Source organism: Labrus bergylta, chromosome 3 (assembly GCF_963930695.1).
Source record: "Labrus bergylta chromosome 3, fLabBer1.1, whole genome shotgun sequence".
Taxonomy (NCBI): domain Eukaryota; kingdom Metazoa; phylum Chordata; class Actinopteri; order Labriformes; family Labridae; genus Labrus; species Labrus bergylta.
In genome coordinates, this window is record NC_089197.1 from 5,329,685 (window position 1) to 5,343,567 (window position 13,883).

At 40.7% G+C, this 13,883-nt stretch overlaps 1 protein-coding gene across 2 annotated transcripts in view; it reads right to left on the bottom strand.

The window, feature by feature from the left end:
* The window catches only part of sh3gl3a (SH3-domain GRB2-like 3a), a 32,576-nt gene that overhangs the window by 8,304 nt on the left and 10,389 nt on the right, over positions 1 to 13,883 (bottom strand). For both annotated transcript variants that reach the window (XM_020657155.3, XM_020657154.3), the window contains exons 2-6: positions 2,256 to 2,324; positions 1,360 to 1,432; positions 1,125 to 1,268; positions 722 to 855; positions 208 to 366 (exon numbers count right to left, since the gene is read on the bottom strand). In XM_020657155.3, coding sequence (XP_020512811.1) covers positions 208 to 366; positions 722 to 855; positions 1,125 to 1,268; positions 1,360 to 1,432; positions 2,256 to 2,324 — 579 coding nt within the window. The remainder of the gene's footprint in view (positions 1 to 207; positions 367 to 721; positions 856 to 1,124; positions 1,269 to 1,359; positions 1,433 to 2,255; positions 2,325 to 13,883) is intronic.

A 13,883-nucleotide genomic window follows, 5' to 3' on the forward strand; every position in this document is an offset into this window, starting at 1 on the left:
TCTCCTGTCTACTAATCAGTGCAATAAAAAACACAAAAAGAAGCCTTAAAAAACACCTGACATGAGAAAATGTTGGATACGAGGTCAGATTTTAAATTCTTAATTCTTCTAAACCTGAGCTGCACATTTAAAAATGTAAATGCAGTGTTACAGTTTTAACTCTATCGGTGCAGCTTGTATTTTTTCTGAAGTTCTTCCATGACTTACATCATTCTCCAGGAAGTTGAACATGCTCCGCTCTGCCAGCTCTTTGCTCTCCTCAAACTTCTCCACGGCCTGTTGGATCTCCTCGTCTGGGATCTTCCCCTGACGCTTTTTCTTATAGTCAAAGTCTAACCTGCGGCCCTCCAACTTCTTAAGATGATGCTGTGAAAACAAACCAGAAGATATGCTGTTTATTTTATTTCAAAACAGATGGCTAACCTTTAATGCCATATACTTAAAGACTGATGTAATGATTGTAGTTACAATGCAAACTCACACATCCTGGATATGCAGAGAAATTTCTTTTTTTCTTCATATTCTCATTGTTATCCTAACTATGAGAGTATTGTCATGTTTTTAAGGGATTAATAAAGTATTTCTGATTCTGATTATAAGAACTGGAGGGAGAGGTTTTGAATGCTGACACTAAATCATAGTCACAGATGCTGCAGTTGTTTTATTTTCCTGTTCACTCGTTCTTCACCCTGAAGAAGTTACAGGTGCTGCTGACGAGTACCGTGATCTCCTTGAGGTCCTTGTCCTGTAAATGCTGCAAGGGGTCGATGAAGTTTTGTTTGACGTTTATGTCCAGGGAGTCCTTCACATCTGCCATCTGCCTCATGGCCTCACCCATGTCCACCAGAGAGCCGCCTACAGGACAGACACAGACACATTGTTTAATTCAGGGAACAGTCGACCTGTTGCACTGAACTCATAATTATCATAACCTGGTTCTGATATATGATTGGACAGACACATTTCTGTGAGTTGGGTACAGCACAACTTGCTCCGTTGCTTTTAGACTGTGGACTGTTTTTTTTAGGGAAGTCAGGATGATTGAAATGTACAAATTCACCTTTAAAAAGGATCAAGTACAAAATAAAAGGTGCTATTTTCTGGATTAAGACTTTTTTTTGTACCAAAGACGGACTCCTGTCCCAGTTCATGACCGTAGCGCAGCATGCAGTCTCCCAGCAGGCCTTCTGTTTGAGGGTAGCCCGTGGTCTTCACCTGCCCGCGGATCTTAGATACGGTGTTCAGCATGTTCAGTTTGGCCCGGGAGGCTGTAGAGGATAACAATAAAGGTACCACATACTGCTGATTGACTACTGATTTTCAGTCTGTGTTGAAGTGGTAGTCATGGTTTTTTTGTACCTGGGTTAGGCTGGAGGTATTCTGTTGTTTTGGACAAGAGATCAAACACGGACTTGTTGGTGACCTCAATTTTCTGATGGGAAGAAGAAAGAAATTCAGAGATCTAACGTGAGAATACAATGTTGTAATGAACTCGAACTAGTCAACACCCTGAGTGTCAATTAAGATACATTTGTTGACCTATTTCTGTGGTGATGGGACAGTTCTGTGTATTTTTCCTTGTTTGGTGCTTGTGTTTTTGTTCTTTCAGAGGCTGGGCGTGGCTTATTGGCTGCTGGAGCTCTCTGCAATCACTCACCTGATCGTCATCTGTAATCACCGGCTGCAGCATTTATACCCTGGTTCAATTATCCCAAGCTGCCAGATTATTTCCGCCTACACCGTGGTAGATCGGCGTCTCAGTATCAGTAAACTTTTTGTGCTTTGGATACCTGTCACTAATTATTCCCTTGTCTTCTTTTTTACCCCAGTACCTCCAACCACCGAGCTCCAGCGCCTCACCACCCAGCCTCTCATTCAAGCCTCACCAGCCTTCACCAGCCTCACTTCAATAAATACCCCTTTACCCACCACCCTGTTTTCCGGTCTTGCTTTTGGTTCCACTTAAAAACCTTAAAGATCATAACAATTTCATCCCAAAAAGATGAATAACTGAGAGTGCTGCAAGATTAGCTCTGCACCATCTCAGTCATTACAGAGTGATGACGAACATCGGCTTTGAGAGAAAAATAAATCAAGAAGAATGCATCAAGTTTCTGATGTCATGAGCTAAGAAAGATTAGATAAGATAAGAAAGTTGTAGTACAAATCTTCAGAAAGCTAACTACAAATAATGAGACCACACAGGCATCATGGAAGCACATTGAATTCAGAGCAGACAACTGGACTGAACTCACCCTCTCCATCTCCATGAAGTCTTCATCCAGCTTCGTGCCCTCGGCCCCGCTGATCTTTTCACTGAGGAGCTAAACACAGAAAGAAGGATTTTATTTCAGGGCTGAGGAAGACGAACACAACATTACATGAAAGGTACTCTTCATGGCAAGTTGTTTTTTCTCTACAATTCTGAAATACTACAATTCATTTAGCAGACGCTTTAAACCAAAGCGACGTACATCAGAGAGTAAGTACAACACTCCAATTTGAACAAATTTGGGGACTTTTCAGGAGCTTTGTGCATGTGTGAAAACCTCAACAATGTGTGAACAGGAAGAAAAGGACCTGGCTCAATTTATCCAACCGAACCTTTTTTTCAGAATGCCACTACCTGTCATCTTTTGAATGCGATGATTTGTACTCCAAATGTGTGTTTTTATATCATCTTCTTCGTCTCTTTTCACTTGAATGCACAATGTCTTGGGAGGAAACTTCTGATGTGTGTGCATTGATACTGAGTCAGTGAGAGTGTCTCTGTGGGCTCGTAGAGATCCTACTTGACAAAGCCCATTCCTCTGTGAAACTATGACAACAGCCAAGCACATGTCTCATTGTTCACCGCCTCCTTTCTTCAGGATTTCTTCTCCTCCTCACAGTCTGAATACACAGGTTCAGTAAGGTTAAGCTGCGCTGTGCACTATCAGAATAGATTGAGTGTGAACTGAAACGGCACGGATCTGCAGTATTCTGTTGTGTTTCTATCTGAAACATATTCTATTAACTCTAGTTCAAAGGTTCAGAGTAGTACTGTAGTATCTAATTGCACTTCTTTGTTTAATGCAGGTTCAAATGATGTCAGATCGACTCAGGTGGGACCTGCATCAACATTTTCAGAAGGAAGAAAATCACGACTGACCCCTTTTTTAAAAACTGTTATTGGTTGTCCTGAGCTGTTAGCCTTTACTACAGAATATGAAGACATCCACAACTAGCCTGTATAGTTTTCTTAAGTGTGTCACAAGGAGGAATGGGCCTCTAACACCGTTCTCTGGCAGGTCCTAAAGAGGATTACAATTCTGTGTACACCGACAGTGGACTGGAACTGAAAGATTGAGGGCAGTCGGCCAGTTGGGAAGAAAACCTCCGATTACCTTTCAGTCAATGAGTTTATGTTCTACAACTGGAATTCACTTCCTCACCTATTTACACTTTCTTTCTGCCCTGATTATAGTTTAAATCCACCCTACTTTTTCTTGTTTTTAAATGTATTACTACATTGAAGGTTGATCCATATCCTCAGTAAATACTGTACACCAACCTGATCAATGACATTAATCATCTCAGCACTCCCCTTTGCATATAGTCTCTAAGTGTTGTTATGTTATATATGAGTATTTTTGATATATCTGCATCCACAGGCCTGTATATAGTAGTTTTAGGTTGTTTTTCGAGTAGTTTTAGTGCTTTGTATGTGCCCACAGTCTTGGCAAACGGATTCTGAGTTAGTAAGTCAATTTTAGGAAGCACTGAACCTCTCTAATCTTTTCCCCATTTTTGCTGGATCATGTTGGACTGCGTTCTGCTGTTTTGTCTAAACTGTCCTCACTAGAGCCGTTACACTAAGAAGTGAAGCCAAGATCCGAGAGCTGCAGAACACTACAGCCCCCTCTGCACAGCTAAATGCTGCTCAGGGCTCCTGGTGGATACATGTTGGGTCTTTAGTATAACTATGAGGAAGGTGTTGTGTCTTGAGATAACATTTGTTATGAATTGGCTCTGTACAAATAAAATGAAGACTGAGTGATGATTGAGATGCTGATGAGGAATAATCAACACATTCTACTTTTACACAAACAGCAGACTGAGTTAAATCATTGAGAGGAGAATCTTCACAGCTGATGTGACTTCCTGCAGAGAACCATTTTGCTGTTTTCCAAGTCTATTTATAGCCAAACATAAAATACATATTTCAGCCAGTTACACCATCAATGTTCTGGAAATCTACCTTTTATTGATGAGTTAACCTGAATTGAGAAATCTTACAAATATTTCTGATGCTTATGAGGGGAGGAAAATACATGCAACAATACATTCAGGCTCACTCAGTCAACAAACAGAACTTCAGCGTCTTCCCTATGGAGCACGTTTTGTAAACTAGAGAGCCGACAGCTATGAGGGACCTCTGGTGCAGGTTCAGCTAAGATATAAACACTGAATAACTCAGTTGGGATAAATAAAGTATGTTTTCTTCTTCTATAGTAAGTCTAATAATTCTGATTAGCTGAAAACACAGAGCAATGGAATGATAACTGTTTATGGTAACGGGACTTGAATAGCACAAGGAGCACACAGACTTTCTTTGGGGGAGGCTCAGTCTGTAGGGACTTGGATTGGGAACTGGAGGGTCGCCAATTCAATTCCCGGGTGCGGACCAAAATCTGGAAGTTGGTCCGGTAGCTGGAGAGGTGCCAGAGCACTTCCCAAACAACCCCCAACTGCTGTGGTGCGCTCCCTGTGTAGCAGCTCCACTCTGACATCTCTCCACTGATCCTGTTTGTGCATGTGTGTGGGATTCAATCTACTTCAACTTCTACCACTGAGCCACAGCCGCCGTACTGGATACTGTAGAAACAAAGCAGTGCAACAAAGCTGACTCTGCAGACTCTGCAGACATATGAGACGCATTCTTCTTTTTAGATGATTATACATTATTGTACATATTCTAAAAATTAGATCTCAGATCTTTAAATACTAATTCATCTTCTACATTTAGACAATGCACATTAATTATTGTGTCTTTAAAAGGGATTTACATATTGCAATCTGACCAGGCCGTTTATGTAACCAACAGTCCAAATATAATTGATTTCAGTGTTTCCCCTAGGTTTACAGCGTTGGGGGGGTGGGGACAAGCCGACATGGCGACACGACGACTTGAAGGAATCTTGGTGTTCATGTGTTACTTTTAATGACAGCTGTCCTTTTCTATCGGAAAGGTATCCTTAAATGACTTCTTTCCCTGATTTCCGACTATATCCTCTACCCTGTGCCTACAAAACCCCCAAAAAAAAATCTATAAAAAAAAATAAAAAAAAAGCAGTCCATTTGTTTATGCACCAAATGAAAACTTGAAAAATATTTAGCAACATTTAAAATTCTTCACCTTTCTTCATTCATGTGAAAACAAAGTGTGCAGGCCTGAGACAAATATAAATGCTACAACATTCCCTGTTCACTAAATCACTCTCACTGGTGGTACTGCTAATTCTGGCGAGTGACTGAGAGTTGGGCAGGATGGGAAGTTACAGTTATTTCCTTCCGCATGCAGCATTGTCTAATATCAGTAAAAGATGACAGCAGCTCTGAAGTGTTGCTGCTGCCAGGCCTTATGTAAGCAGCCCCGACCGGATCAGCAAACAATGTACTGTACTACTGAGGCTGCGGGAGGGAGAGGGCCGCGCTGATACTGTTATGTGTTTTAGTAGGTCACAGTCTGATGAGCTGTTGCACAAGCACAGGTTTACTGAAAAAAAACAAAGGAAACAACAGCAACTGTTGAAAGTGATAAAGAACAACGGAGCAGAGTGACAAAGCAGTTCTCAAGAAAACAGCACAAGTGGCGTGACTTTCACTGTGAAGTCTTTGTGGGCTTCATCACTTTGTGTCGCTGGAAATCGTTCGACAGGGACTCATTTTTCTCACAGATAAACAAAGACTTACTGGTTTGTTAGCTGGGATGCTAACACATTTGAAATTGCCATTAACAGGAAATTCCTCTTCACAAACTATCTGTTCTGTATTATTGTATTTAACGCACCTGTGTGTACGCCCTGCTGTGATGGTGCTGGGCCAACCTGAGGACGCCACAGGTGAAACACGTTGTTCTCTCACTATGAAACACAGTAAAGCTATTTTCAGTGTGCCACAGATTATTGATTTATTTTCATGGTAACCTGTTCCTGCAACCATGCCCACCTGAGAACGTGTAGGTGGCAGTTGACCATTTAGATTAAACTGTCTGCTCTAAACAATGTTAAGTACATTTCTTTATTTATTGAATTAGGACAATGCACATTACCCAACATATCAGCAATATGCCATAATGTTGTTAAACCAGTGTAAAAGCAGAGAGGGTGTAGTTGTATATATTTCAACGGCTGCATCATGTGTGCAGCGTTAGTGAAACCCTGGCTTCAAGTATTAAACGGTACTGTGCTCAAGCATTATCACAGTGTCCCGGTGTACAGGAGCCCAGATAGTGGTTGCACCTTCTGTTGCACTTAATGCAACTGGAGGACCATCCAGGACCTCCTGTGCACTTAAAGGGAGATTGCACCTTTCATCTTTCATCAGAGGAAGAATCAGAGGTTGCACACTTCATCAAATGGGAGTGACGTTTCTGTACCTTTAAGATGTGCATAATAACCTCAATGTAACTTTAGTTTAGTTTGACAGTAAATGTTCCACTTTGACACAACATCAACAAAGCTATCGTTAATCAAACACAACTTTAATTTCTTAATTCAGCATTTCAAATACAGTTTGATTATCAGCCCCATCACTGCTCTCCCTGGATGGAAGCTGTGAATGTGTGGGTGTGTGTGTATTTGTGTCCAAGGTTTAAAGTACTTGCAACAGAAGAAAAGGTTGTAGGCACCAAGTGGGTCAGAGCCTGGGTAAAATTAGCAGACTCAGAGTGGAGAAATGAGCCCAATTTGGCTGCCAGAGCCTTTCTTTCTGGGACAGTGAAGGGGGGGTGGGGATCAGTTTTTTTGAGTGAAAAGAACAGGCTTACTGGTAAAGCAAGTTATTATCTGTTTTTTACATTTGCACCAATGGACATTTTGAGACAATTTTAGGACAGTCTGCATCTACAATTTTCCAAAGTTGTATTTCACACTTGTTCCTCAGGATGTGAAAAGATGCTGCTGTTTGTAAATATTACTGATGGTGGGCGAAGAAAAGTGTGACACTATGGAAGTTTTTTATAGCAGTGCTGTGTGGATGTATTCACAGCATCAACGATCCAGTGTAAAAGAACATACTGGTGAACAGAGAGGAGTATGAAGCTGGTCCATTGCAGGTATGATCGATGGTCGCCTTGGATGTAACAAACAAATGTTGTCACTCCCTCCTGCTCGCCCTCGCTCTGTGTTCACACATCAGCTCAACCTCACTTCACAATGAAACGTTGAACTTCCTGGTAAAGATGAGGTGAAAACTGTGTCTGCTTGTGTCATGTATGACGCTAGGCCTGTGCAATCAAACCATAACCATAGTTATCACAATATAATTAATTGACGAATGATATCATTTTTCTCAATATAAATATAACAAAATGTTTGAAAGATTTAAGCCTATAATTACACCAAACGACATTTGAGGCTTAAACAGGCAACACCACAAACCTCTCCCACTATATGAAACAAAAGCACCTGTTAGAACACACTGAAAGGAACGTCCCAAACCCGTGTTGGTGTTGACCGTATTGTAAATAATATAAACAGTGGATGGTGTTGACCCTCAGTAAGCATCCGGCCCAGTAAGTGTTACTCCACAGCAGCAAACTGTCATAGCAGCGTTTTCCAGCACTGAGCTTATGATGCTGAAATGTTCCTCTGTTTAATTATAGTTTGTCATGTTGTGACAATAAAGAATTATTAGACCACAATTAACAATCTGGTTTCTTCAACTTTCACTCAGGAGCAAAAATTAGCTTTTAAATTAAAAAATACACGAGGCAGTGCGGTGACTTCGGTGGCTTTTTTTTGTAGGCGACTCTCCAGCAACAGCTTCACCATCAAGGTGTGTTTTTTTTCATAAAGTGGCAGATGAAAAAAAGCCACATTCACTCTCTGTCGTTTTCTTTGATTGTGAGACTGTTGAGAGGTCGGTGTTCCTGCACCTCCCTGTGCTCTGAAAACAGACGAGCCGGAGTGAGCTGAGGGGATGCACACACACTCTGCCTGTTCCTTCCTTTGTGGAAGGCACACACATACAAGCACACACACACACATAAACATTATCTTTGTCTATATTCTCCCACTTCTCTGTCCAAACAAACACAATGATGACCCAGTAGCCAAATAAAAGCCTTTGTAGCAAGAACACATAATTCAGTTTCCATACTTCACTGAGGCTTTTGTGGTTTAAGTTGACTGATGGAAAATACAGGAAAATGCTACTGCCGCTTTAAAATGATCATATTTCACTTAAAACTATTGCACAAGATGGCTCCTAAGTACCACACTGAATGGCAAAACTATGCCCTGCACACCACATTAATGTAAATACATGAACCCTAAAACGAACAACTTATTAAAGTGTACATTGTTTGAGAACCGCTCCGTCCCCAGCAGCTGAGTAGCTGAGCTAGAAGCATTTTCATTTGCTGTGACGTGTGCTTTCCTACAGTCTGTCCGGCATAGACAGGACATCAGTATGAAGGTAGATATGATGCAAAATAGGAGAGCTTGTAGAATGTGATGTGAGAACTTGAAGGGAAAAAAAGTGAACATGTATGTAAAAATGTTTTACTTGTATAAAAAATCCACACACATGGCGGGAAAAATGTGAACCCACGAGAAAAGTAGTTTGTGCAGTTTGCAGCGGCAGATTCGAGAAGTTGTAACCGCAGAGTTGTGGTTGTAAAGGATAAAAAAAAACATGTGAGTAAATGTTGGATTACAAGTTTGCAGCTGTCATTTTATTTGTGTAAATACCAGTCTACACATTTGTGAATATTTTTTCTGTGACTTCACGTTCAGATCACGCATGTGTGAATATTTTCTTTGGGTTCAAATTTTAACTCTACAGGTTCACATTTTTCCCCCCATTTGTGACATGAAATTCATTTCACATGTGTGTGGATTTTTTATACGAGCTCCCATCACATTCTACAAGTTCTCCTATTTTGCAACATATCTACCTTCATACATCAGGTGATGATTTAAAGTGAAGCCTGGAAGCAGAGCGAGGGCGTGCTGGTCAGGTGCTGATGTGACTATTTTAAAAGCTTGATTTAACTAATAATTGGACATTTTTTGTGTGTTTCTTCCTGGTCTGCTTTTCGTTGGTGCTTGTGTTTTTTCTTTCAGAGGCTGGGCGTGGCTTATTGGCTGCTGGAGCTCTCTGCAATCACTCACCTGATCGTCATCAGTAATCACCGGCTGCAGCATTTAAAACCTTGTTTACGTCTCCCAAGCTGCCAGTTTTACCGCCTACACTGCGGTACATCGGCTTTTCAGAGTCAGTAAAACATTTTGTGCTTTGGAATTACCTGTGACTAATTACCCTTGTCTTCTTTTTCCCCCCAGTACCTCCAACCAACGAGCTCCAGCGCCTCACCACCCAGCCTCCCATCCAAGCCTCACCAGCCTCACTTCAATAAATACCCCTTTTACCCACCACCCTGTTTTCCGGTCTTGCTTTTGGGCCCACTTAAAAACCTTTTAAGATCATAACAAAGGATTCTCTTGGTACCCACTAAGGTTAACTTGCACTTTCTGAAACACCGCTTGGTTGGAGGAGTTTGATCCCAACACAGAAAGGAGAGCAGATGATGCAGGAAAAAGTACAAAGAGATATTCAATTGAAGTTTTGATCATTTTAATCTTCTTTAATGATGTAAGCTATCATTTTTTTTTAGTAAGTAATTTAACAGCGGTCAGAAAAGGTGAACTCATCTTAATCACTTTAAAGAGATTTGACTTTAGATTACAGGGTAAATTAATAAAAGGTCATTTTAAAAGACGGAAAGGCTAATGCAGTGACTCAAATTTTAGAGCGTTGATAATGGTCCACAGTAATTAACTCAATACAGAGATAATGTTCAGTACAGTCTATTCCCTCCCCACAGCATGGCGGATCAGGAGGGAAATTATAAATCATTCCAGGTCGGCTGCAGGAAAAGAACTCAGACGGTGTTCAGAAAGTGAAACAGGAGCGTCATGCTGCTCTGACACAGATCAGACCTTTCCCTGCACACCTCACATATGCTACTGGGAGGAGGTGAAATCAAAACAAGGGGCCTTGAGGAGTAATCAGCGCGTCCGTTCTAAACTATGTGGAATCTCTCGAGGAGTTGAGTCACTGGCCTGCTCACACGTACACAGGAATTCTGTTGTGGTGTGTTTGTGTGTGTTAGGAGAAACCATATTGTTAGACTTGGCTCCCAAAGGAGCTCGACTGAAGAGGCAGAGGAGGGGAGAGAGGAATATTGAGAAGGCATGACAGACCTGCACCGACCTTTTTGAAATGATTTAGTATTCCCAGAAATGATAAAAAGACTCACACATTTGTGTAATTAAGTTTTCTAAATATTATATACAGTAATATATGGTTATATTTTAAAGTCAAGTTATACTGCACGTTAAAAAACAATAGTTGAACCAAAGGGCTTTAGAGCAGACATTGTATAAGAACAGTGTCTATAGATGAGAGTTAAAGGTAGGGATAAAGTTTGAGATTAAGAGAACCTAAATAAAACAAAAGATGTTTAAAAATGAACGACCGAAACAATAAAATACAAACACATTAATATTGGAGCATCCATCAAAACCTGAAGACAACCTCAGCCTCAAGTGACAGCATGGTGAAAAAGGAAAGTCTTTTAAAGGGCTTTTCACACTTGCAGAAAACTCCTGAAAAACTCTGTAGATATCCGGGAGGAGCTGTATAAATGGACTTGAGCTTTTATAGCACCTTTCTAGTCTCTTGACTACTCAAAGCACTTTTACACCGCAGGTCACACCTACACATTCACACTGATGACAGAGGCTGCTGTGTGAAGTCAGAAGTAACTAATCCCATTCATACAAATGCGACTACAGAACAGCGGGGCAACTTGGGGTAAAGTGTTAATGTTGCTGCAGGAGCTGGGGCTCAAAGAGAGTCGACCGGCTCTACCAACTGAGCCGCAGCCGTCCATGTGCAATAATAGATTTGTAGAAATAAATAACTTTTGCTTCACTGCTACAACATGGTTTTATGTTTGTTTTTTTCAATTTTTTCCAGCGACCCGGGTTATAACACCAGAGTATACAGATGAAAAGTCTTAAACCACAAGTTACATAGTTCAGTGTTTGACTGTCAGCCAGGGCATCACCACAGAGGACCGACGTATTCTTAGCCAATGTTTCTGAATGTGACAACAATAAACTCGATCCACAGTGAAGACTGATGACTGCTCAAAAGATAATTAAGATTTCAGTTGGATGCAAACCTAGTAATCCCCAACCAAAATGCTGAATAATTCCAAAACATTGTGTTAAGATTTTCAGGACATGACGAGATCTAAAATATAGTAAAAAAAAAACAAAAAAAACAACAACTAACAAAATAAACTCTTTAAAACCATTTTGTTCTTTGATGGTCCAGACATGAACATACACTGTAGGTAATAAATAAATTAAATATTTGAAACACATCCATTATGATTTGAATGGATCACTCATAGTGGAGATAACACACTGGAGACCTTCTATAGGGGCCATGCATACAAAGTGTCCCTTACACTAGTTCCATTAACTTTAAGTTAATTTAAGTTTTCCCAGTTTGTGTGTGTGTGTGTGTGTGTGTGTGTGTGTGTGTGTGTGTGTGTGTGTGTGTGTGTCTGTCTGTCTGTTATCTAATCAGAGCAACAATCCTTCATTATAGACAGCGGCTCTTCATTGATTTGATCCAGGTCATGACAGGCGGCCTATTGTCTGTACACCCGGCTCAATAAAACAAAGGACAGCGTTGTCAAAGATAGGCTCAGGGATCAGGGACCGCTCAGGCTCTGTTCAAAGGACTTAATAAAACCCTCCTCCAAAAGGTATTTTTCAAAACCTTTAAATCAATAACGTTGGAGCTCATAGATGCTCGAGTCTCATCGGTCCTACAATGCAACGTTAGAACTCAAGTGGAGTCAAGTGAATCAAATCACTGGAGCACAATATTGTCTTTTAAAGTATTTTGAAGGAAATATAATTGCCAGCCAATAGTGCTACCACATGAGCATCATGAATCAAGCAACAATGCAACACTTCAACTGTCAGGCTGAAAAACACTGAACTCAGACTGCTGCAGGACAGTCCTCCTCCTCTGCCACCAAACAGCAGAGGTGCTTACTCAAGTATCTCAACCTTTACTGTAACAATACAAATTCCTTTATTGGGCCCCTACTTCTCACAGTCACTGCACATGTGTGTACGTGTGTTGAAGGGATGCCCATACTGCGGACCCTTCTCACTGAATAAAATTAAAAATAGCACAAGCAGTTAACAAATTTTACTTCAACAAGAGAAATAACATTTTTACTATTATTTTCTGTGAACTACATTTGTGAATTAGGTTAAATGATTGATGAGTCTGGGCCCCCCCAGTCCAAAGAGTCTGGATTCACCCCTGCTTGTTGAACGTCCAGGCATGACATGTTACCAGAAGCAGGAGGACAGAGGACTTTATCAATGTGACAGATGTAGGACAGGAACACAACATTAGACAACCTTTCAAGAATTTCAGTCTTTCCTTCATCGAACTCGACCACAGAGACTGTTGCTGCTTCTGCTGAGTCTGATTTCACAGCTTGAAAAAAAAGTGACTAATGGGACTCAAAAATCCTCAAAAACACTGAAAAGGGGAAGATAATGCTTACCAGCCTACTCTGATCACCTATGTATTGTACTGAAAGCACAAACAAACTTTCTGTTCAGACATGCTCATTAACAGAGGGTGCAGTGCGCCTCTCTCTCTCTCTCTCTCTCTCTCTCGTTAGCTCGCCCACCGACGATCTAGCTCCCTGGTTATAATTTAAACAAAAAAATAATCCATATCAAACAGAGGGGACTTTCTTAAACAGAATAATTATCTCTTTGCGCCTACGTCAAATAAAATATAGAAAGTCAGCAGGGGAATGAAAGCTGTCTCGGTATTGTAAACATTCAGATAAATATCTTTAATAGTATCCAATACAGTATGGTATAAGAAAAGGAAAGAGTCAAAATTCATATCCTGGCGCTGTGTCAAACCATAAAGAAGATTTGTGTCAGTCACTGTGATTGTATCAAAGAAAACTCACTCTCCGTAGTTACACAAGAGCAAAGCACAGAAATAAAACGAGCACCCATAGATAAGCCGACATAAATTCAATTTATGAAGTATCTGGTGCCTTTTGACAGACTTATAGTCTGGATTCAAACGAAGCCTAGAGGCATTAGAAATTGAGGTACTTGATTGATTTAAGGTTTTGTTTCCGCCCTTTACTCTCCTTCTTCTTCCCGCTGTCAACTTCTTTGGCCAATTAACTTCCATTCACTTTAATTTATAGCAGAGACACGAGGCAGTGAGTCAAATTGGCAGTCAAATCTGTTTCGAGGTCCGTATCTCACAGGACCTGGACGTATATCTTAGTTTGTTAGCTTGATGCAAACACATACTGGAAAATGCCATTAATTGGCAAACAGAATAGTCATCACAATCATTTTAACTTCGGGAAACCATCTATTTTATTTAACATACTCAACAAACGCCACATGCACTCGTACTTACAGGCATGGATTTCCTGAACTCTGTGGAGACAAACTTTAATAACTGCTGACTGACGCTCGTCTGGTCTGCTGCTCTTATAAACAGCCGATGCTTCAAAGTGATACTTGCTCTTTATT